Source organism: Sminthopsis crassicaudata, chromosome 4, assembly GCF_048593235.1.
Source record: "Sminthopsis crassicaudata isolate SCR6 chromosome 4, ASM4859323v1, whole genome shotgun sequence".
Lineage (NCBI taxonomy): Eukaryota > Metazoa > Chordata > Mammalia > Dasyuromorphia > Dasyuridae > Sminthopsis > Sminthopsis crassicaudata.
Genome location: NC_133620.1, coordinates 304,459,337 through 304,486,101, shown reverse-complemented (window position 1 = coordinate 304,486,101; position 26,765 = coordinate 304,459,337). Strand labels below are relative to the sequence as shown.

General features: G+C 33.6%; 1 protein-coding gene across 1 annotated transcript; it reads right to left on the bottom strand.

The window, feature by feature from the left end:
- LOC141566885 (ketosamine-3-kinase-like) lies at positions 1 to 26,362 on the bottom strand. Its single transcript, XM_074312019.1, has 7 exons — positions 26,192 to 26,362; positions 15,899 to 16,050; positions 15,333 to 15,424; positions 13,765 to 13,847; positions 2,819 to 2,941; positions 1,518 to 2,293; positions 1 to 924 (listed from the first exon to the last, which is right to left on the bottom strand). The coding sequence occupies exons 1-6, from the start codon at positions 26,330 to 26,332 to the stop codon at positions 1,955 to 1,957; spliced, it is 930 nt and encodes a 309-aa protein (XP_074168120.1). The 5' UTR covers positions 26,333 to 26,362; the 3' UTR covers positions 1 to 924; positions 1,518 to 1,954.
- Positions 26,363 to 26,765: the final 403 nt, after the last annotated feature.

The window sequence follows — 26,765 nt, the reverse complement described above, 5'->3', positions numbered from 1 at the left end:
TTGATTTTTTAAGAAATAAGCTTTATCTATTTTATTGCTATACAAGAACAATACAACTATTATTTAGCCAAATCATAAGACAAAGAGCAGAAGTAAATACCCTGTCAAAATTCCCATGTTAAAAGAGTGATAAGCATCAACACCATTCATTAAATTTACCATATTGTTGAAATACTAAATAAAGGAAACAAGTTCACAATTTGGTTTAATATTCTATGAAAATAAGATAACTGACCAAGCTTAGGAAAATGGCAGAATTGGAGTAAATTTTTTAAAAGCAAACAAATTACTCCATTTAGCTACAATTACCTAAAAGTTCATTTAATGTTATTGTAGCAGGACACACAGCAAAGGAAGAAACAGAAAAAAAAGAAATGTGTCTTAATAATCTGGAAGTCCCCTTGTGTGTGGTAAAATCTAGACCCAGCTCAGCGATTCCATTATGAACATTTCAGATCTGTAAATAGCTAAGAAACACAATTCTATCTCCCAAATGTTTTATGCTCCTCAATTAACCTACATTTCTGCCATCAAAACAGAAATACTTGATTTCTTGTATTTGAAAAATAGTTCTTGGGTCAGGTAGATTCTAGATCCTTCTGAGGAGAAAAAACAGAATACTATTATTACAAAACATAAGAGGCTGCTCTACCTCTTTTTATTAGATTCAGTGATCCTGAATGTTGAAAAGTTTTTAATTAATGGCTTTCATTTCCAGATGTAGGCCATACCAATCAAAAAGCAGAACTGACTACTTCTTATGTTCTACATAGCTAGCCAAGGCTAGAAAACCTTCACATTTCAAGAAGGGTTTATCTAAGGACTACAAAAACTAAAAGGAATGTATTTAAAGTAATCAAGAAAGAAATTAGGGCATTTTTTTATTATTAAATGTTCTTATTCACACTTCAAATAACTTGATTACTACCGTGTTTCCCCGATAATAAGACACTGTCTTATTATTTTTTTGGGACTAAAAAACACCAGAGGGCTTATTTTCAGGGGAGGGCTTATTTTATCCTCCATCATGCCCCTTTTATCCTCCATCATGCCCCTTTTAGCCTCCATCATGCCCCTTTTATCCTCCATCATGCCCATTTTAGCCTCCATCATGCCCCTTTTAGCCTCCATCATGCCCCCTGAGTGCTTATTTTATTCTCCATCGCTTACTGAACTTACCGAGTTTTTAGATGGTCCTGTCTCAGCTCTACTCCGCGGCGCTGTTCTCAGTAGCGCCAGCAAGCAAATCACCAGGGAAGAAGAGGATGACGCGCTCACTGCTGCAGCTCTGATTGGATGCAGCTCGGAGCGCGACGTGCGTTTCACCCGGGAGGGGAGGGCGGCGCTGCTTACTGAAGGTACCGCTACGCAGCATATAGCGCAGGGGATCACCATGATGACCGTTTTCATAGTAAGTTCGATAGGGCTTATTTTCGGGGGAGGGCTTATTTTAGCGGAATATTAAAGAGTATGTGGGTGTCTTATTTTCAGGATAGGTCTTATTATTGGGGAAACACGGTATCTTTTTCCTTTTTTTATTTTGATAACATGATGGTTAAATGCTGTCATCCATTCTTCACAGTTTCTTTATTCTGTAGCATAGCTTAATCTAGTTTCCTTTATTTAACATTTAGCAAAATATTTAACTTTAAAATAAAATTTTCTCTAAGCTGTGAGGTATGTTTCATGGCTTGTAAATAAGCTACTATAAGGGTTTGTGGATTCTGGATTAAGAAGCTCAATAGTGAGCTACTCTAATTCAGGAAAAAATTAAAAACAAAAAACAAACCCCAATATCTTTGGGGATATGATAGTGTTCAGGGGAAGAGAAGGCAGGTACAAGAGAAATCCTAGACTCTAGATGTTGACTATAATGTTACATACTTCCTTAGAGAAATAATACTATGTTTGAATCACCAAAGTAAGCTGAGATCAAAACACAAAAAGAAGAGGCTCATTTTATGAGGTTTCTCATTACATTCAGGGAAGATCCTCTATACCCTGATCCAAAATGATTCCAATGATTTAAGTAGTGAAAAAGCTGATAGAGCTGAAGTCGCTTCTCAAACCCTGGAGCTTTAGGGATTTTGCTGTGGTAAGCTGAGTAAAAAGAGCTACCAAAGCCCCCAAACATTCCAGCTATGGCAAGTTCAAACTCTGAGTGGCCATAAAAAGAAGCTGGATCAAAAATAATTGGCCCAGACTGATCTTCTGCAACATTTCCTCCCCAGAGATCTCCATGGAGTAAAGCAGGTACAATTTCTAAGCCTTGGAACATACCAGGTATTTTCAACTGAAGAAAAAGAGGGAAAAAAGAATATGTTGGTGATTACCATCTTTTCAGTTTCAGTAATTAAAGTAATAATATAATCTTAGAGTTGGAAGGAACTTTGGTGATCCAAAGCAATCTTTGGTTAAAGCATAAATTCTTTCTATGATATCCCTAATAGGATGTCATTCAGTCTCTGAACATTTCCAGTGATGGAGAATTCTAAGCAGCTCTAGTTATAAAGTTAAGCTGAACTTTTCCAAAGGAGCTATGGATTGCAAATTGATTTTACTCTAAAAAGAATTTTACAATATTCAAACAAAATTATTATGTGTTACTCAAATGGGTGGCAAAAGACTCAGTTTGGGATTCTAGCAAAGAATTATCAGGTCAGATTTTAACTAAACGTTCTGGAAAAACATGGACACAAAAAGCAAACTTGATTTATCTCTTTCTCTATGTTAAGGAGACAACTATCTCAACTCAGGCACTGTCAGAGAATATATTTGTGTAAAATGGTAGCACTAAGAATTTGTACATAAGTCTTACTTGTAGCTGAGACCAAAGTTCTCTTGCATCTCTGTCACCAGACTCCTTCTCTACCATGTCTATCTGTGGTTGAATTCGGTGCCTGGCATAGAATGTTACCCAGTCTTTCTGCCAGTCATTCACCTATAGGATTAAAATTAAAAAGAAGGGGAAAAAATCTGAGCAAAAATTAGTTTTAATAGTGACAAGCAGAACCAAAGCGCAGAATATTAAGTGTAATTTGACAATAATGAAAAATTCAATATATTTTATAGTTTACTACCTCTGCAGAGTTCTGTCTACAGCAGATATAGAAGCCACAGAATTATCATAGGTCAGAGAGCCCTTGTCAATCATCTAATATAATCTGTTTATTTCTTAAAGATGAGGAACTAGGGGTCCAGTGAGGAGACATAATCCAAGAAGTCTTCCCAATGCTATCAACTTAGTAATCTTTTCTTTCTCTTACTTTATATAGAATCTTGTCTCTTCTTATGCTCTTACATTCTGAAAGTCATTATATAACATTGCATATTTGTACATTTATAGTATTTCGCTCCTAAGCTGAAAACTCCCTGATGTGAGTTTATAATAAAGGAGAATAAAGCAGGGGTATAATTATAACATGTGCCTTGGATTTTGGGAAATCTGATTTCAAAGAGTTCAGAGGAAAGATAGGTAGTATCTCATAAATATTAGCCCAAGAGAAATAAGAAATTCCCAAGAATGAATTATGAGGAAACAAAGGGAAATATTTCCAGGGAGGAAGAAAGGTGAGAATTACCTAAATAATGCAAATACAGAGATAACTCATTATCCTACTTAGATATTAAAAGACAATAGAACAATAATTGTAGCACCATTTTTAATAGTAAAGAATTAGAAAAGTAGATGCCTATCAATTTGTAAATGGCTAGGGAGGTCCACAGATATTGAACATTGTACAAATTCTTTGATTTTTTTTTTCATGTATCGATAGGTTGTTTTGATTGTTTCCTTTTCTTTTTCTTTGTATTTGAAAAATATTGTTACATGATGGCCCCAGGGGAGAGGGGTGGAAATCCGGGGAAAATAAAGATGATGTATAAAAATCAATAAAAACTTTTTGAAAAAAGTAAAAAAAGGTACAGAAAATAGGAGTAAGGGCAAACAATATGATGAATATGGGAATGCATGATTCTTTAAAAGTATTATCAAGAATTAATGCTAAGCTAAAAACGCACATAGATCAGCAAGGGATGCTAATTTTAATTTTTTAAAAGAGATATTGAGGAGCTTTCTTTCCCCTTTTTTGGTGACAAATGTAAGAAACAGAGTTTTAAATTCTGTTTAATTGATTGATTTTTAGTTTGAAATTAATTAATTTGAATTTTGAATTAAATAAATTTTTAAATTTTAAATTAAATTAAAACAGAAATTTTAAACGGATCAGCATTTGACATATCACCATAAATTGTCCTACAATATAGCTTCCAATAAAACTCAGCTGTCATGAATCCCAGGTAAAAGAATTGTTTATCTTTTTAAAGTTGGAAAAGCACCAAATTCAGTTTGTGATATATGCTCAGAGGAAGATTTTGAGATGTTCATGTAGAGACTTAATGTTTTTAAGACAAAAACAAAAAAACCTAGCAGTAGAGGTGCTAAATATGTGCATGACAGGGTCAAAGTGTGTTTTCCTGATTGAGGAGCAAAAAAATTGTCATGAGGGTATTGAAGGTACAAAGTGAAAAAAGTAAATAAAAAGGACATGGGCTTTTTTTTTTAATGATAAAATTAAAACGTGAAAAAAAGGTGATATTGAGTTAAGGAGGAAAATTAAAGAAGGTAGATGGCAACTACTTCAGGGTAGATGGGATGATGACAACAACAGAAAAAAGGCAGAATCTTTTGATTTCAATTTGCTTGGTTTTTATTCTAAGGGGAATAACTGTCCTGGAAATGACAAAAATGGCTGCTAAGGAGTTGATGTTCAAGAAAAATAAAGAGATAGTGATAGAGTATCTATTTGCAGCCTTGATCAAGTCATCAAATAAACTCTATTCTCAGTTAATGAAAGAACTGGCAAATAGGATTGCTAAGCCACTGCTGGTGACATATGAAAGACACTTTTTCTTTATTTTATTTATTTTTCTCAGGCCTTTTAGTCTATTTCCTTTCACAGCATGACTTACATGGAAATATGTTTTGCATATCGTCAAATGTATAACCTATATCATCACATTGCTTGCCTTCTCAATGAGAGGAGGAGGGAAGAAAAGGAGAGAATTTGGAATTCAAAATTTGAAGAAAATAAAGAATGTTAAAATTGTTTTTATATGTAATTGGAGAAAATGAAGTATTAGAAAAAGAAGGGGAAAAGTTATTAAAGTGATGCTACCAACTGTGCTAGAAAAAAAGTTTATTCAAATTTTAGAAAACATTTGATAAAATATTTTATGGAAAAAGCTGGAGAGATATAGACTGGACAATGATATAATTAGATGGAATTAGAACTTGTTGCATTGTGCAACTGCAGGAACAGTTCATGATTAAAATTCAACTTTGTTTGTTGACTGACCTCTTCTGCCTAATAGTAGAATCCTTAGGAAAAGAGTACATACACTTTAGTTCTTCTATTATTATATGTTCTTTTGTGAAATGGAAATTTACTGTTATATATTTTGAATCCTCCCTGATGTTCTACTGGACACATGATAATTTTTTTTCTGTCTCTTTTTTTCCTACTGTTTTTCTTATCTGTATTTAAATATTTTTTTTAAAGTCCCAAATGCGGTCACAAAGAGTTGGACATAAATGAAAATGACTAAATGCCAAGCACCATAAAGAGCTCACTTTGCATTGGGTAAAATGTAAAATAGCTGTGTCCCAAAAAAGAAAGCTTAGATTCATGAGCTTCATAATGCTCTGGGTTCTCTCTTTTCTCTGTATTATTCATGCAATGAAAGCTTCCAAGGTACTTCTCTCTAGATGCTTTCTGCCAATGCCCCATAGATTCTGTTCAAAGACTTGGTTTCATGTGATTTTAAGGAAACTGGAAAAGGTTGAGCATTTTCCTGGCTTCATTCCACCATTTCGGCCTATTTTTATCAGTATTACAATAATAGGGGCAAAGTAGGGGAATGGCTGAATAGGTTATGGCATGTGAATGTAATGGAATATTATTGTTCTATAAGAAATGAGGAGCAGGCTAATTTCAGAAAAGCCTGGAAGACTTACATGAACTGATGCTAAATGATGTGAACAAAACCAAGAGAATATTATACAGTAACAAGATTATATGATGGGCTTGACTCTTCAATAATGAGGTGATTCAAGGCAATTCCAATAGAAATGGGATGGAAAATGCTATCCACATACTGAGAGACATCTATGGAGACTCAAAGTGGAGCAAAGCATAGTAGATTCTCTTTTTTTGGTTATTGTTTGCTTGGGTTTTTTTGTTTTTTGTTTTTGATCCTCTTGGTTGTTTTTTTTTCCCCTTTTTAACCTGATTTTTCTTGTGCGGCATGACAAATATGAAAATATGTTTAAAAGAATTGCACTTGTTTAACCTGTATCAGAGTGCTTCCTGTATTGGAGAGAGGGGATTGGTGAAGAGGAGAAAAATTTGGAACACAAGTTTTGCAAAGGTGAATGTATGAACCATCTTTGCATGTATTTGGAAAAATAATACTATTAAATTAAAAAAAAAAAAAAAAAGGGCAGCATGATTGTGAACAGAGTTAGGAAAACCTAAAATTTAGTGCTATCTCTAACACAAACTGACTGTGGGATCATGGAAAAAAATCTCCTAATGTTGAAAGGTACAAATTATTTATAGTTACAATTTTTGTTGCTGAAATAACTGGAAACAAAATGGGTTATAACAACATAAATTGTGATATATTGATTAATAGAATATTATTAACTTGTACAAAATGGTCAATATGAAGAATTCAGAAAACCTGAAAACACTTGAATGAACTGACATGGATTGAACCAGTAATTTGTACAACAGTCACAATGATGTAAACGAAAACAACTCCAAAAGACATCAGAACTCTGATCTATGCAATTACCAATTTTAGAGAGTTGATGATGAAGCATGCCCCTCAGCACAGAACAGAACCTACATTTTCCAATATTGATTTAATGAATATGAAAAGAAAGTATCAAACATTTTAAAATTTATGCAGAAGATAAGCTCAAAAAGAGATGCAAATTTTATAATTAGGAGTAGGGCAATTTAAATAGGGTAATTTTGTTTTAACTTATTAAACTGAACATAGTTTTTTTTTTTTAATTGTGAAATAGGTCTAGTTTAATTTTTTTTATTTTAATAGTTTTTATTTACCAGATATATGCATGGGTAATTTTACAACATTGACAATTGCCAAACCTTTTTTTCTAATTTTCCCCCTTCTTCCCCCACCCCAGATGGCAGGTTGACCAATACATGTTAAATATAGTAAAGTATAAATTAAATACAATATATGTATACATGTCCAAACAGTTGTTTTGCTGTACAAAAAGAATTGGACTTTGAAACAGTGTATAATTAGCCTGTGAAGGAAATATGTAGGCAGACAAAAATAGAGGGATTGGGAATTCTATGTAGTGGTTCATAGTCATCTCCCAGAGTTCTTTCCCTGAGTGTAGCTGGTTCAGTTCATTACTGCTCTATTGGAACTGATTTGGTTCAACTCATTGTTGAAAATGGCCACATCCATCAGAATTGATCATCATATAGTACTGTTGTTGAAGTATACAACAATCTTCTTGTCCTATTCATTTCACTCACCATCAGTTCATGTAAGTCTCTTCAGGCCTTTCTGAAATCATCCTGTTGGTCATTTCTTACAAAACAATAATATTCCATAATAATCATATACCACAATTTATTCAGCCAATCTCCAATTGATGGGAATCCACGTAGTTTCCAGTTTCTGGCCACCACAAAGAGGGCTGCCACAAACATTCTTGCACATACAGGTCCCTTTCCCTTCTTTAAGATCTCTTTGGGATACAAACCCAGTAGCAACACTGCTGAGTCAAAGGGTATACATAGTTTGATAACTTTTTTTTTCATTAATTTTATAATTATAAAAATTTTTTGACAGTACATATGCATGAGTAATTTTTTTAAAATAACATTATCCATTGTATTCATTTTTCCAAATTTTCCCCTTCCTCCCTCTACTCCCTCCTCTAGATGACAGGTAATCCCATACATTTTATATGTGTTACAGTATAACCTAGATACAATATATGTTGTAAATCCAATTTTCTTGTTGCACATTAAGTATTGGGTTCCGAAGGTATAAGTAACCTGGGTAGAAAGACAGTAGTGCTAACACTTTACATTCAATTCCCAGTGTTCCTTCTCTGGGTGTAGTTGCTTCTGTCCATCATTGATCAACTGGAAGTGAGTTGGATCTTCTTTATATTGAAGATGTCCACTTCCATCAGAATATTTCTTCATACAGTATTGTTAAAGTGTATAGTGATCTTCTGGTTCTGCTCATTTCACTCAGCATCAGTTCATGTAAGTCTCTCCAAACCTCTCTGTATTCATCCTGCTGGTCATTTCTTACAGAGCAATAATATTCCATAACCTTCATATACCATAATTTACCCAACCATTCTCCAATTGATGGACATCCATTCATTTTCCAGTTTCTAGACACTACGAAAAGAGCTGCCACAAATATTTTGGCACATACAGGTCCCTTTCCCCTCTTTAGTATTTCTTTGGGATATAAGCCCAGTAGTAGCACTGCTGGATCAAAGGGTATGCACAGTTTGATAACTTTTTGGGCATAGTTCCAAATTGCTCTCCAGAATGGTTGGATTCTTTCACAACTCCACCAACAATGCATTAGTGTACCAGTTTTCCCACATCCCCTCCAACATTCATCATTATTTATTCCTGTCATCTTAGCCAATCTGACAGGTATGTAGTGGTATCTCAGAGTTGTCTTAATTTGCATTTCTCTGATCAGTAGTGATTTGGAACACTCTTTCATATGAGTGGATATAGTTTCAATTTCTTCATCTGAGAATTGTCTGTTCATATCCTTTGACCATTTAGTTTGATAACTTTTTGAGCATAGTTCCAAATTGCTCTCCAGAATGGCTGGATGTATTCACAATTCCACCAACAACTGAACATAGTTTTTAAAAATAAACAATAAATTAACTGTAAGCATTATTGCTTCAAAGATTCACAATCCAATTTTATATACAAAAATATTTGTTTGTTGATTGTTCATAATTTTAAAAAAAAAAGAGTTACCTAATTTCTCCAGATTTACAATAGATAAAAATTCTAAAAGCAAGAGTTCCCCACACTGCTAATAGTCATAGTCATAATTTCTTTTCCTATCCTGCCATTCCCCTCCCTACTTCATAGCTCTTCTCTATAAGAAATATTATGTAATTTTTGGGATTACCCTAATCTTTAATACATTAATTTTTTTTAGGAATATGGAATCATCTTCCAGTGATTCAGATTTTCTTTAATTTCTGCCATCACAACCAGATAGTTGCTCTTACAAATGGTCATTTGTATGTCTAAGCTAACTGCCAAATATTCAAAAGTTTTTGTGGCAATAATAAATGTGGCTTTTTTTTAAATACTATTTTCTTGATGTCTATCATTCTTATTGAGACTTAGAATGATTTTTGTAGATTAAGCTTGCACCTGCAGCCTTATCAAACTCATTTGTAGGCACAATTTTTGGCTTGAGACAACTGGATTTTCTAGATATACTATCATGTCTTCTGCAAATACTACTTTGGCCTCTTGATTTCTAATATTAGCCTCTAATTTTTCCCCCTGATTTATTGTAAATAACTATCTTTTGAAAAAATAAAAGAGGAGATAATAGGTGCACTGTATCTGTTTTTAATGGGAATGCTTCAAATTTTGGCTTATTGTGGAAAGCTATTCCTATTTATTTCTTAAAATCAGGAATCCTGGATTTGGCAAAAGCTTTTTATCCATAGAAATAACTGTAATTTAGTATTTGTGAAGAAAATGAGATGGAAGAAAGGAATTCTATCAAAGACCTGCTAAGATCTTTACATTCAATCAACTTTTCTTTTGATGACTTTAATGCACAAGTAAAAACTGAGGAGCATGGTCAAAAAAAAAACCTCTGGAAAATATGGTTTATGAATAAGAAAAAAAAGATGCTCAGGTTTTATATTCCACACAAAAAACATTACAACTACAAATCATTAATTTTTCTTCAAGCACAGTTAGAAAGTGTTAATCAAGTGCCAAGCATCACAAAAAATTAAATGGTATCTTAACAGAGAGAAGATATATAATTACTAATTTGAGATTTATTTCCCAATCAACTATCCATATACCTATCACATAGTTGATTTGTTAGAGCAAAGATCAAACTAAATACCAAAATAGGAGAGTAAAATAAACAAATATACTATTAAAACATCAAAAGCCAAAGTAGAAAATGGATAAAAAGAAATAGACATAAATTATTACTATTTCCTAAGGAAACTTAACTGCTATAAATCAGCACTAGAACAAAGAAATAAGAAGAGGAAAGAAACTACTTCAGTCAGCAAATATTTGATTCCTTGCCAAATGCATAGAGATGGCAATGCCAGTTTAAAATATAAACTCATTTGCAAAATCCTACAGAGAAAGATGTGTAAAAGTATTATATATAAAATGTAATGAAATAGAGGTAAAAATAAGTTTATAGAAAGCTTGGCAATAAAACGGTTCAAATTAGATCAAGCCAAGAATATTTAAGACTAAAAATTATAAGGATAACAAACATGAAAATATTTGTCAAGATAAGTTGAAACCTTTTTCTCCATCAGTGACAATTATTAAGTCACTATATTTGGCCCCTTTTCAATATAAGGAAATAGAAATGACATTAAAGAAAATAAAGATGAGAAGAACACCTGCACAAGACCAAATATACACACAAGCGACATATTAAAAGCATTTTTAAATTATTAAAAGATCCGATCTCAATCTTGGGAAAATTTGAAGAAAGTATAAAGGCAACTGATAAAATAGCAGCAATCTACCCACTCATGACTACATTCCCATACCTAAAAATTCTGTATGAAAATAATATGTGTGTATGTATATTAAAGGTATTATGGATGAAGGTATAATAAGTGAAAGCAACAGGCTTTCACATACATTTTCTAAAGAAGACTTAATATTTATAATCACACAACTGACTAAAAAAGTTTCAGAGGATGCATTATCTCAATTTTTCATTTGTTAATCTGATTAGAAAAAAAATTCTGAAAGATTTAAGAATTCTGATGCATGCAAATATCAATCACAATTTCAGAGCACCTGATAGGTGATGGGTTCAAGGTGTTCAATAAGACATACATTCTTAAATATGGCCAACATGGAAATTCATTTTGATTATGTAATAACATTGTTGCAAAAAGCCAAGAGATGAGAAAGAGCCAAGACAGCAGAGTTAAGGCAAGAGTTCGCACAGCCTCTCCCCAAAACAACTCCAAATTCCTTTAAATAATGACAAATTTTAGAGCATTAGAACACCCAAAAGACAAAGTAGAATATTTTCCAGCCAAAGACAACTTAGAAGATCAGCAGGAAAGTCTGTGGAATGAGGGTGAGAGCCTAGTGCACAGTCCCAGTGCAGGCTGTGTGGCCTTAGCCCTGGCCCTGGCCCCAGCACCAGCTAAACTGGACTCTGTTGCCTTAACACACAAGATCTTTACAGCTACAGTAGGTGGGGATATAACCAATAGACCAGGGCAGAAAAGAGTGCTTATGGTCAGATCTTTAGAAAGATCCTGGAAAGCAGCTTGGGACAGTGCTCTCTACCCTGGAAACAGAGGCCTACTTTAACAAAGAATTAAAACCTGGGTAGATTAGGAAAATGAACAGATAACAAAGGTTATTTGGTTTTTGTTTGTTTTAATGTTTAATGTTAGGGAATCATATATTTTGGGGTAAGCCTGACTCAAGACAGTTCTTTGTCTATGTTCATATGCCCAAAGGGCTATCAAACTGCATACCTTTTGATCCAGCAATGTTTCTATTAGGCCTATATCCCAAAGAGATCTTAAAGAAAGGAAAAGGAGTCACATGTACAAATACGTTTGTGGCAGCCATTTTTGTAGTGACAAGAAATTGGAAACTGAGTAGATGTCCATAAGTTGGGGAATGGCTAAATAAATTATGGTATATGGATGTGATATATATTGTTATTCTATAAAATTAAGTGATGATCAACAATGAAGTGATTCAAGACAATTCCAATAGACTAAAAAAGTGCCATTTGCATCCAGAGAAAGAACCAAGGAGACTGAATGTGGATCAAAGCGTATTTTCATCTTTGCTGCTGCTGTTGTTTGCTTATTTGTTTATTGTTGGGAGGGGGGGGGTTTGCACTTGTTTAACTTATATCAAAATGAGAAGGAAAGAGGAAGAAAAATTTGGAACACAAAATTTTACAAAAGTAAATATTAAAAAATATCTTTGTGCTGAGTGAAATGAGCAGAACTAGGAGATCATTATACACTTCAACAATGATACTGTATGAGGATGTATTCTGATGGAAGTGAATATCTTCAACAAAGAGAAGATCTAACTCAGATCCAATTGATCAATGATGGACAGAATCAGCTACACCCAGAAAAGGAACACTGGGAAATGAGTGTAAACTGTTAGCATTTTTTGTTTTCCTCCCCAGGTTATTTTTACCTTCCGAATCCAATTCTTCCTTTGCAACAACAACAACAACAACAAAATTCGGTTCTGCACATATATATTGTACCTAGGATATACTATAACATTTAATATGTATGGGAATGCCTGCCATCTAGGGGAGGGGGTGGAGGGAAGGAGGGGAAAAATTTGGAACAGAAGGGAGCACAAGGGATAATGTTGTAAAAAATTACCTATGCATATGTACTGTCAAAAAAAATGTTATAATTATAAAATTAATTTAAAAAAAAGAAAAAAAGAAAAAATCTCTTTGCTTGCATTTGGAAAAATAAAATACTATTTTAAAAAATAGTCTATGCTTAGTCTATGTTCAATATTGAAGTGAAATGAGAAACTTAGAGGTTTTCAATCATTAACAAAAGGAGACTTACTAAGCCTTAGCAAGAGAAAGCTATTTAACAAAAATATTTATCAAGAACACCTGAGTGTTGCCCACAGTGGCCCATCAACCAAACATCCTGTAACTTCTTGTTGTTTCTGTTTTGTATTAAGGAAGTGATGTCAATAGACTGAGCTCTTAGTCTCCTGAGTCATTCAAGTTCCCTTGATGGTTTCAATATTTATTAAAAGAAAATAAGTCTAACTTGTAGAGGATTAGAAGCAAAGAGAAAGAATGATAGGAAGGAGAAATTACTGCTTTCACCACAGGAAGATTCAGACAAGGGTTAACAAAAGAAAAAGAAAAAAAAAGAAAGAAAACAGATGATTCTGATCCTCGAAGCAATTTTTTAAAGAATGCACAGAAGTGAACAAAAGAAAGGGTATAGGGGGAAAAAACAGGCCAGCTGTGAAAGCTAAATGTGTAATTTATTACATACTTAAAAGTAAAAGAAGCAGCACAAAAAAGAGGTTCATATTTTCACATACAATTCTCTTTTTATTTACTTTGTATGTGAAAATATTGTTTTGATGTTTGAATTCAGAATGAGAAAAACTTTTAAAGAAAAAAAACCTAGGTTAAATTTTTTAATCTTTACAAGAATATTTAATTCTTAGCCATCCCTGAAGTGATGTGTTGCATGTAACATATTAGTTCTTACACTGCACAGGTCCTTGAATGTAAAGCATATATACTTAGTATCTTTTTTTTTAATACTTGACAAATAAAAAACAATACAGTAAGTTTTGCATTTAAAGTTTTACCAAGAAAGTAACTTTATCCATATGAATCTATTAGCCAGAGGTGATCAATTAAACTAAGACAACCTTCTGTGTCACTTACCTGAGGGAGGTATCCACAGCAGGTTACCACATCAAACCCAAATTGGTCCACAAACTGAAGTTCTGCCTGCCCTCCTCCTTTCCCTTTGCAAGCAAAAGAACAAAAAACCACCAGTTACCTTCCTCAGAGAGGCCCTGGCTCCCACCCATGGAATAAACAGCTTCCAGTTGCTTAGTCACTTTCACAAATGATTTGAATGTCTTCTTCTTCACCTTGTTTTCTTATCTAGAGATAAATAAGGGATCTGGTTTCACCAATAGTTAGAGGGAATTTCACCAAGAGAACATCAGGAAGATAATCCTGGTTCCAAAAGGAGTAACTGAAAGTATGATTTGCTGATCGTAGCAGAAAGGGAGCAAAGAAGAGCTTCAGAAGGATAAAAAAAGAAAAGAATTCAATTCATTAAGGAGTTAAAATTAACTTCATAACTAATATAAAAAATACATTTGCTGATATCCAGTTCAGAATACTTTCTTCTGAAAGATTCAAAGATCCACTTCAGTCACAGCTTCAAATGTTTTGGAACAATTACAGTCTAGGTAATGCAAGAAGTATAAGGACATGTGTTCTATAATTTGCTTGGCCTTTTAGAATATACTGTTATTATGCAGTCAAGGAATTAAGTATTTTAGTTAATAGTTCATTAACAGCTTAATAGACAATTACCCCATATGGTTTACCAATATTATTAAATTCAATCTCAAATTTCAAAATATAGAAACATATTAAAATACATCATATTATATAACATAAATTTATAACCAATGTAAACAAAAAAAGTAAATTTATTAATGTACTTCAGAATCTTACTTCATAAAGGGTAACAATTATCCACTTCAATCATCACTGTATTAGGGTAATTATAAAGAATGTATAAAGCTTCATTTTAAGGCTTAAAAAACATTTTTAGAATTGCAGAAATAGTGATTAACAGAACTCCTCAATTGGTATAATGCCAAAATGTATTTGCATTATGCTAACTTCTAGATACCAAAAAGTTTTACAGAATATAAATTATCTTAGATAACCTTAGTACTAAAGTAAGTTGTAAATACACAGACCTCCAAGAAATCCCTGTATAGATTTCAGTAAATCTGTAAATTTGGATAGGGAAAAAAAATTACCTCTTTAAATAATCTCTGGCTGAAAGTTATATTTCCTTTAAGGATGTAGGCAAATATACATATATATATATTCTGAAAAGATATCTATAGGTTTTAACAGATTACCAAAGGGGTCCAAAAAAAAGAACATGTTTAGAACCTCTGGCTTAGGCATTCCCACAATTATATATACATAAATGCCCATATATCTGTGGCAAATGAAGTAATATAATTCATTCCTAACAACAATCTACATACCAACTCTATTTGGCATTCTTTGGCTCTTATTTGCTTTGTCCAAAATGGCTACTTTTCAAAATTCAGTATAAATCCCTCAGTTACTCTCAGTATATAGGGGGGTAGGGGTAGTGTGTGTGTGTGTGTGTGTGTGTGTGTGTGTGTGTGTGTGTGTGTGTGTGTGTGTGTGTGTGTGTGTAGAGACATATATAAACCATTTTACCATACCAATGGTTTTTTCCTCTTTCTGGAGAGTTTCGCCACGATTCTTGTTATGAAGGTGTAGATCAGCTAACTGAGATCCAAGCTTTGCAGCATGACTACAAAATTAAAAGAAATCAATTTGTCTACCAAAAAAAAGGGCTAACAAAGTTAACCGCAAGAAAAAAAAAACAAAAACAAAAAACTATCCTTAAGATTTTAAAGCATAATACAAAAATAAGGCATAAATAAATATATTAACACAGAATTTTTACACCAATTTTAATAGAGAAAGGTAATCATGTTTTGATATTTCCATCTTTCATCTGAGATTCTTAGCACTAATCATCCTCAAGAGTTTTAGTTTGAAATACTTCCTATCTGTTTACCTTTTAGTTATTATTCCACAGAGTATGATGACAAAGTACTAAAGGTAGTATCGATTCTGTAGGACAGCACATTGTGCTGTGATGCCATATTTTTTTAATATTATAGTCATTCAAAACCATCTCCTCAGAGTACAAAAAGTTTCAGGAATGTTTAAATAAGTTAAAAATATGCAAACTTCAGGAAAAAATATGCCTAAAACTTACCTGTTTAAATATCTCATGTCCAAATGCTCCATCACTAGTAGATTCCCACCTCCTGGCACATCTATCACTTTCATGGGTTTGGGTACTTTCACAGTGTTTGTTTCTAGGATAGCTAATAAACTTGCCATTTCACCTTCAAACATTTTTTTGGCCTGCCAGGAAAAGAATGAGAAGGGGAAGAAATAAGAAAGGTCAATACTGGGGAGGGGGTAGGTGGGAACAAAAACCTACAAACTCTGATGTATAATAAATATTTTCTAGGAAAAGAACATTTCAAACCAAAAATTACCTGATCAAAACTGAGTAAGCAAAGACAGCTTGTCCCCAAATAAACCTTCAAATACAGTAAAATTAAGAAATCTGCTTGTATATGGATTCAAAATGTCATGTAGCTTTAACAGAATAGGTTATTTTTATGGCACAGCTGTACCCAAAAATGCAATGCAAGTAACACTTTAAAAATTCTCTAGATATTCAAAGTCCAAAGTGAGACAGATAGAACTGCCATTTACAATTTCAAGGTGCTCATGTGATTGATTATGTAGCATATTCTAAACTATTTTTATTATAACAATGCTATTTGCCTCTTTTAAGGGAAAGGAGGCTTAAACATACACACTATCTATGGCTAATACCATATATATATATATAAACACTAAATAATGTTGTGAATATTTAGTGTGTATTTTTCCCTCTCTCTTCTTAAAACCATCAAAACTTTACAAAAAAGCATCCCTAGATACTATATTTGTTTGTATTTGTGATTCTTACAGACAGTAGGAATCTTTAATAATATGAACTTGAGTGTCAAAAATCTTTCCCAAATGTTCAAATGTGTTTTCAAAATTTGCTTGTCTCTTGTTTTAATTTCAGAGTTTTTATCCTGTAAAAAAGTTTGATCTTTTCATCAAGAATGCCTGAAAGCCTTCTATTCTTTAAAAGAATTACATTATGCCCATTCAAAAATATTCTTCTTTAAAGTCCTTTAGTACTAAAACTCACTCTGCAGTTATTTTTTTCTTTAATTAAAAAAAAAAAAAATTGTGAATTTAAAAGAGCATTTCCAAAAGAGTTGGAATGTGATTCCTCTAAAAAGAAATCAGATGTGAGAATAACAAAATAAGAGTCACTTAAACCACACATATCTACACATTGCCTATATCTGACAGGACTGACATAATTCTGACCCTATGGTGCACCATGTCTTCATATTAATGAGCGTTATAAGATGATTAACTTATGAGATATGAAATGAATAATACTCAGTTCTTCACAATTTTTTTTTTTAACTGCAGCAACTGCAGTTAAGTGACTTGCCCAGGGTCACATAGATAGGAAATATTAAATAGCTAAGGCTAGATTTTAACTTAAGTCTTCCTAATTTTAGGGCTGTACTCAATCCACTGAGCCACCTAGCTGTCCCTGTCATCATCAGTTCTTTATAGTCAATGGTGGTCACTGCATTGGTCTAAATTCTGGGTTTGAGTTTTTTTAATTCTCCTTTTATCTCCATATAATGGGCATCATGTAAATTGTTTGCATTAAGTATTTCCTTCCATGTCTTTCACATATTGATCATTTTTATTACATTTATATACCAGTTTGTTCAAACATTTTCAATTGAAGCATGTTATTTTTTTTTAATTTTACCTTCTCTATGTAAATAGCTAATAGTTATACTTTTGTATCAAAGTTTAAAATCAGTTTAGCCACATTTCAAACTTGGTTTCAGTTTACTAGATTATATTATTGAATAAGAAATTAAATTTTCATATTAGAATTGTAAGCTCACTCAAATCTAACAGGCCTGAGCTTCTAAATTATGGGAATTTGACCATTCCATGAACTCTGTATGACCTTGACAATAGATACCAGGAACTAGCCATTCTTGGACATGCTTATGCTTAGGGTTGGGTGGCTTCCTCCCTGTGCATATGCAAGTGATAAGGAAACAAGTCAAGCTTCAAGGGTTTGGAGTGAGTCAACATGAATATATAGATAAGTTTTGGCCAGGAGCCTTCTTTGTCTGAAAACATATAAAAAGCCCGTGTTGTAAGCCATAGTTGAGTCTCATCCATGGGGAGGACGCTTCGCCTGGAAAAATCTTTACACAATTCAAGTTGATTGAGGCTGAAACGGGACTCCCAGCCATTTGAGTTTTTGAGGTTCCCTTGAATTGGTGATGTATTCTCTTCCTCTATCTGCTATAATTGTCATGTTGTCAATTGTTCTTATTTGTTTGTTTGTGTAAATCTAAATTGTCTGTACCTTGTCTTGTTTGATTAAAACTTTTTATTTTCATTTTTTAACTGAGCTTGAGAGCGTCATTTATAGGAGCGAATCCGAACTTTTCTTTAAAATCATAATACAATTATATATCTAGCTTTCCAGAACCCATCCAACATTTATTCTTTTGGTTTTTTAATATTTTCTTATTTACTTAGTGGAAGGTAAAACTTCAGAATTGTTTTAATTCCTGCAAAATGTTTTTAGCCCTAAAATGAACAAATGTCATAATAAAAACAATATTAAACATGAAAAAAGAGCAGTTCCTTTATCAAAGTAGAACATAATAGACTAACATAAAAAAGTGAATCTCTACTTCTGTTTGCTTTTTAAAAAGCACATAACAAATTTCACCCATTGCTTTCAAAATTATTTTACTAGTATACACTAACTTCTCTACTACTTGCTGTTCTCTGTACATTAAAAAAAAAAAAAAAAAAAAAAAGTTTCATGGCTTTTTTCTCCTTTTTAAATTGGTGATTACGATTGCATTACCATCCCTAAAATCCTCCTCCCTAACAGAAAAAAGAAAAAACTTTGTGACAAATCAACACTATTTTTAAAAATCCAAATCCACATAGTGGTTGTCTCTTCTTTCACACTTTTGAGTTTATCAACTCTTTGTTAGTATCATGCTCCCTCATAGTCACTCTGGAAATGTGGTTAGTTACTGTTTTCATCAAAAGTTTTAAATTTTTCAATGTCATTTTTCTTTATAAAGTTTTTTTTTTCCATTATGTAATTATTTTTCTGATTCTACACACTTCATAATGCAACAATTCTTGCTTCTTAGGATTTTCTGAAATCTTCTCTTTTGTCATTTATGATACAATAATATTCCATTTTATACACATACCACAATTTATCCAGCCATTCACCAAAATAAATATTTTTGAAATATCCAGTTCTTTCTTTTCACTTTACTTCTCTGTCCTTTTCCCTTCCCTACTTTCAGGATCTTAAAGTTTATTTTGTCTGTGACGATGTCCTCTTCATATTATTCTCCCTTTTGATCCCTCTTCTCTAATGTCACTTGTTTCCCTGCTCAATTTTGTTCCTATACCAAAATCTATGTATATGTTCAACCCTCCTAGATCAGTGCTTCTTTTCATTCTTTTTTTCCATGTTTATGCATTTCACTTAAGAGAAACAATTCATTTTCTAATTCTTCATTCTCTAATTCTTTTCTATAGTAGTATATCCTAGACATTTTAAATTCAGTGTTTTTTTTTTTTCCTTTCTTTCTTAGAAATGTAAGTTCTGGAATTCTTTCCAGAATAAGTTTGTTTTATCCACATTAAAAATGTGTTGATCAGTATATTCACCTTTTAAAAATTTATTTTCCTTAAACATCAGGACATGTAATTAGTTGTTTTATGCTTATCTAGACTGGCTAAGGTAACTGAACTCAATTTTTAAATCAATTGAATCAATCAGCATTTGTTCTAAAAGTTTCTTCTTTATCCAATTTATTTCCACTTTCTTTTACTGCCTTCAGTTAATTTGAAGCTTTTGTATAAATGGTTCCTCTGCCAAGAGGAATGCATTTTTGGTTGCAATCTTCAATCCATACAACTAAATGACATTCCACTATAACACTTCTATTCTTTTCAATTGTTTACCAAACACACAAAGGGGATGCAACTTTGCCTTTTTATTTTATCTTGCATTTTATAATATAGATTCAGGTACTCTAACATCTTATTCTATTTTGCTATACCATAGGCATATTCATGTCATTGTTGTTGATTTTTTTTTTTTTGGCTCTAATATAATTACAGAACTCCTCACTTTTGTTGGCAATGTTTCCATCTAAAGTTTCCTTCTTTTTATCCAACTTATTAAACTCTTTGTCAAAATATTAACATAATTATTGGCAATATGGTGCAGAGCAGTACCTCACATCTAGAAGTAATAACTTCTGATTCCTTAATTCCTTGCTACTTCCTAACTTACCTATTACTCAAGGGTACCTACCGCCATCCTTACATTCTCTATATCCAATCTGTTTTAAAGTCTATCAATTTCCCCTTCACATTATCTATTCTATTGCTTTGTTTTCTCCTTAGACATTGTGACCATCCTAGTTGCTTCATGGTTAGATCTCCCTGTCACAGTTCTTTCCCCACTTAAAATTATTTTCCACTCAGTTGCCAAAAGTTATTTTCTTAAAGCACAGATCTGGCCATGTCACTCCCTTATTCCTTATACTCCCATGGCTCCTTATTAGCTTCAGGAGTCCTAGGTAAAATCCCATCTTTTACAGGAACCCTTTTTCAATCTCCTTCCCAAATTGAGTACCTTTTTTCCATTGATTATTTCTAATTTTTTCTTTATATAGCTTGTACAAGTGCACATTGTCATTTACATTTTGCCTCCTTTCTTAATTTTTAAATTCTTGAGGGTGAGGTCCTGTTTTGTGCTTTTCTTTCTATTACCAGCACTTACTGTAGTGCTTAGCACGTAGTGAGAGCTCAAATAAATAAGTGACTGACTGACTGAGGAGAGGCACTGGTATATTCTTTATATTTTTATCTTTCTCAGTATCATAGCTTTGAGCCATTTTCTTTTTTCTTTGCCAAAAAAGATAAGGACATACTACCACTACTACTAATAATAATGATAATAATAAAACTACCACTTGTATATTTGCTATACTGTGCTAAGACACTGTGCTAAGTACTTTATAAATACTACAGTTTTTGATCCTCCCAACAACCCTGAGGGATAGGTACTATTAAAGTACCCTTTTTAAAGTTGGAGAAGCAACTGACTTGCCCAAGATCATACAGTTCAGGTCTTACTGAATCTAGGCCCAGCTCTTTATCCACTATGCCAGCAACAGAATAACAGACAAACAGAACACAGATCTAGGCAAATGGAACCCAACATAGATACGGAGATTAAAAGAGGAAACATAATTGCCTTTGAAGAATTTTAAGTCCCAATGATATTGAGAGAACTAGCTTGTGTGATTGCTTAAAGCATAGTTTACAGGTTCCTAGGTCTACAATTGAAAGGGACCTCAGAGGTAGTCCTCTCACATTACTATGGAAACTGAGTCCCAATGAGACTCAATGACTTGTTCTATGACTCAGAGGTTCTTAAACTTTTTATATTTGTAACTCCTTTTCACTTAAGAAATTTTACATTACCTTAGATATACAGGTATGCAAAATAGGTATATAAATCAAACATTTACTGATGACAAATCATCAGTAAATTCTATTTTATGACCTACACATTCAGTTACAAGAACTCACATGGAATCACAAACAATAGTTTAAGAAGCTGAGCTTTATGTCACACATGTACTAGATATGAACCTTCATCCTTCTTTCTGTTGTACTATGTCTCCTTTAAACTAAGAAAGGAAAAGATACTGTAGCCCTCAAGAAGAGCAAATAGACTAATTTTCAAAAAAGGGAAGTAAGTAAGCCATGAACCTGGCTTCTGTTCTTGAGTATGCTGGTGAATATTTAGAAAAATAAGCTATGGTATCAATAAACAAACATGACTTCCTCAAAAAGAACTGCTATGGCAGTTGAACACTTTTCTTTTATGAAAAGAATAGTAAATGAGACATTGTTTCTCTAGAAAAGCATTTAATTTACTTTTTCATGTAATTCTTAAAGAAAATTTTATATAATTCTTAAAGATGTGGGTAAGCTAATATAATTAGGTGGAACTGGATATATTGCTTAACTCAAGGAGCAAAGAGGTTAATATAAATCAGAAAGGATGCCTCCACTCCAAGTTCTGTTATTCTTGTTATGGTATTTGTATCAATGACTTGAGTTAAAGCATAAAAAGTGTGCTTATCTTTTTGTTTTTTTTAATTAATTTATTTATTTATTTTAGAGGCTGGGGTTAAGTGATTTGCCCAGGGTCACACAGCTAGGAAGTGTTAAGTGTCTGAGACCAGATTTGAACTCATGTCCTCCTGAATTCAAGGCTGGTGCTCTATCCACTGCGCCACCTAGCTGCCCCCAAAAGTGTGCTTATCAAACATATAAATGACACAAAATATAAAAACAACTTTAAGGCCAGTTTTCTGCCTATTATGCTGTGTTGCCAATTTTCCAGAAACAAAAGCAAGAATTGAGCAAGCTGCTCTTTCACAGTCTTCCCTAGTAACTTTCCATCCATATTTAATATTTTTTCCCAGATATAATTTTGAAAGCAGGAAAAACAAACAAAAACAAACTCAAAATATGACTCTTAAGTCACATATAAAGAACATATAAGATAATTAATGGAAAGAAAACCCGTTTTGATCTCTGCCCAAGATTGAGGTAGAAGTAACCAAGTAAGTTATAGTTTAAGAAATACTTTAAAATCTGCCAACAGTAAAGAATATACAATCAATATAACCAAAAGTCCCCTCTTATCTGGCCTACAGACACTGTATTTATCCATTATATATTGCTTGAAATGCTTCAAGAAAACCGTATATGATCTAAGCTATGTAACTACACTCTTGAGCAACAGGCTTCCTCAGATTCATCTCTGCCATTTTCAAGGCTGCTTTTGCACATATCTGCCTCTACCAGCCTTACATCTCTTGCTGAGAGAGCTTTAATCCTCTAAATACCACCACAGCTTATAGAAAGGACATATCAATTAACTACTTATTTGTTATGCTATTAACCAGAATTGTTACTTTCCAGACCAAAAAGGTAGCCACTCTCTCCCTATGTCATCTCCCTCATTAAAATGTAAGCTTTTTTATAAGAGACTATTATTTGTATCTCCAAGGATTAGCACAATGTCTGACTCAAAGTAGCATGTCTGGAAAGAGCTATCAAAGGATTAAAAAAGTAAGTTTATACTTCAAAAATAAAAATGAAAAAAAATGGATATGTAAATGAAGAAAAACACTAAGAAACAGCAGATGTGGAGGTGTTCTTATCACTAAGAGATTCAATTTTAAAATGTTATCAGTAATCCAGAAACACTGCCAATAAAGGTAAAAATACAGACTTGAAAAAGATGAAAACAAAAAGAAGTTAAAATCGACCTGGAAATAAAGGAAATACAGGAGAAAAAGAAAAACTCTTAAAACATTCAAAGGAAAGTACAATAATGTAACAGCAAATATAAATCAAATTATAGGATAAGGATTCTTAAATAATGCTATTGCCACATATAGTTTAAAGAAAGGGGAGTGGAATAGTTTCACCTGTTTCAAAAGCTATATTTGCAGAAAGTATATGCTCTAAATAGTTTAGAGTGATGGGCCAGTGACAGATCTTATAAAATGCCTTTTTTTTTTAATAAGATCAGACTTTGCAAAGATGGGTTGAGGAATGTGTCAAAGAAACAAACATATCTAACATATGCTTTAACATATTTAACACGTATTGGATTACCTGCCATTTAGGAGAGGGCCTGGGGGGAAGCAGGGAAAAGTTGCAACAGAAGGTTTTGCAAAGGTCAATGTGGAAAAATTACTATTCATATGTTTTGTAAATAAAAAGCTATAATTAAAAAAAAAAAGAAACATCACACTAATAAGAATTTATGGCTTAAGGAATCACTGAGTCAGCTCTATATTTTGACTAGATGATATCTTAAGTTATCTGGTCCATCCATGTGCCTTCTGGTCAACTTATAAAAATTACAAGATAAAGAATAACTGAATTTTTTTCTAAAAAGTAGGAACTCTTAACAGCTGAGTTCTTCTAGATTCTCTGCATACATGTCCTAAGAGACTGCACTCACAAAACTATAAGAGATGCTTACTACAATATTTTTAAGTAGTAAAGTCCAATTATGATCTGTGAAACTCAATCCAAGAAATTTTTGTCTTACTTAAGGACAGAGATAGACAAGCTAGGCAGCTTTCAAGTGTGGTATAATAAATAATGTATTTTATGAAATACATATTTTTAAAACTACAAAGCTCTGCTCTCCATGGCAAAAACATCACAAAAGAGACCACTAACAAATTGCGTGTGCTGAAATAAAGATTCAAAGTCTACCATGAGAAGAAGTATTACATAATTTGCAAAACAAGCTAAGTATACTTGTTTCCCCTTGGTTCCTGCAAAGAAATGATTCAAAAAAGTTTGGTAAAACAGCCTATATGCTTCACTATTTAAGTTAAAATCAAGAATTAAATCCTAAAGTAGATGAGGAATTAGCAAATTAAAGGCTATCAGAACTCTTAGTATTACAAAAATAGTAGATTAATTAATAATTGTAATTATTATCATTATAGCAGTGTTTACTATGTGGCAATTTCCCATCATCAGGGAAAAGGGGTAAGAAGGGAATAATTATTGATATAGGATCTCATTAGTTAAATCAGGTAAAGAAACTAAGGCAAACAGAGATATCCAAGTTAGTATTTTTAGGTCAAATCTGAAAACAGATCTTTCTAATTCCAGGCCCAATCTCTATATATCCACACCATTAAGTTTGCTTCATCAGCTCTTGCTTGAACAATCTGCAAAGAAAAGTACTGTCAAGTTATATATTTAAATATTTAGGAAACATTAAAAGTTGACAACTCTTTGTCATGGCCTGTCTTGTCAATGTGCATTTCTCCACAATGTAATACAGTATTGGGAATTATTTTTAAAATACGCAGAAGAGACTAGAAAGAAGTTCAAATGAGAGGGTTAATAAGCAGGATTGAACAGGATTGAATTTGTTAAGCATGTTAAGCGAAAACTACGCTTAAAAATATTGTATTGATCCAATAGAGCAGTAATGAACTGAACCAGCTACATCCAGCGAAAGAACTCTGGGAGTTGACTATGAACCACTACATAGAATTCCCAATCTCTCTACCTTTGTCCACCTGCGTTTTTGATTTCCTTCACTGGCTAATTGTACACTATTTCAAAGTCCGATTCTTTTTGTACAGCAAAACAACTGTCTGGACATGTATACATATATCGTATTTAATTTATACTTTTAACATATTTAACATGCATTGGTCAACCTGCCATGGGGGGGAAGAGGAGGGAAGGAGGGGAAAAATTAGAACAAAAGGTTTTGCAACTGTCAGTTCTGAAAAATTACCCATACATATATCTTGTAAATAAAAAGCTATAATAAATAAATAAATATATATATATATATATATAGTATTGAGGGGCAGCTAGATGGCGCTCTGAATAGACTGCCAATCCTGAAGTCAGGAGGACCTGAGTTCAAATGTCAGACACTTACTGTCTGTATGACCTAGCTATATGACCTTGGAAAGTCATTTAACCCCGATTTCTTCAGAATACACACACACACAATTGCAAAAAAGGAGCTTGCCATGAAAATAAACGTAATAATTCTATAGAAATATATACAAAACAAAAATCTAATACAATGAAAGAGAGAAGGGGATAGATTGGAAAAGGGAAAGAGGTGAGGATAAAAAGAGATGAAAGAAAAAGTAAATAAAAAATAAAGAGAAGTACTTTTTTCCTCTTCCCAAGTCCCATTCCTCCTCCCCTCTTTTTCTTCCCTTAGTGGATCACAAGTTTCTCCTCAAAACTTCATTTAGATTACTTTTGGACAGGAATAGGTTTTTGTTGAGGTTCCCTCTTCCCGATTCTGCAACATTAGAATCACTGGTTAAATTATTCATACCGCAAGGTGAGGCAGAGTGGGAAGGGAAAGAATGGGATGCGACGCAAACGGTAAGGGCTAGAGATCAAAGGACCAATAAGGGCTGACCCTAGAAGTCCCTCAGTCCAGTCAGGAGTGGCCCGAACCCCCAAGAGTGGCCATCGTTTCTTGGCAGGCACGGACCAAAAAGGGATCCACGCAAAGGCCTCTTGGGAACCCGGATGAACCGCGCCACCAGCCGCTTTGGTGGAGGAGACGGGGGCTGCAAGCACCGGGGACCCAGGTTGGCAAAGGAGCCCGCCCCGCCAGCCCCAGCCCGGCCCTCCGCCCGCAGCCCGGAACCCAGAACCGCCCACCGCCCCCGTCCAAGCCCCTTTGCCCCAAGAAATAAAAGAAAGGAGGCAGAGAGGAGAGTCGCCCTCCGGCTCTGACCTCGGATTTGTGATTAACTTTCACAAATACCCGGCCACGGTCGGTGTCGTAACTCTGGCCCTGGCTAATGCAGCCGCCCCCCGAGTGGCCAGTGGGTTTGGCGGTGGAGCTCTGCAGTTCTCGCTTCAGCAGCTCCTCCATTTTTATCGCGAGTATCCAGGCCCGGCCCACTAGAGCAATTTTGAGAAGGGAGGGGTAGGGGGCGGAGCGCGCAGGCTTAGGGAAAGGATGGGCGAAGAGGAGTACTGTGGCTAGTGCTCCATGGGAAGGGTCAAAGAAGCTGGCCAGCTTTACCCTTCCACCGGGATTTCTCCCATTACTAAGTAAAGATATTCCATTGAAGGTAGTTAGTCCAAGTATGGTACTTCTTTTTTTTTTTTTTTTTTTTTTTTTTTTTTTTTTTTTTTCTGAGGCTGGGGTTAAGCGACTTGCCCAGGGTCACACAGCTAGGAAGTGTTTAGTGTCTGAGACCACATTTGAATTCGGGTCCTCCAGAATTCAAGGCTCTATCCACTGCACCACCTAGCTGCCCCAAGAATGGTACTTCTTAAGTCAATTTCTGCAAAGAAATTCA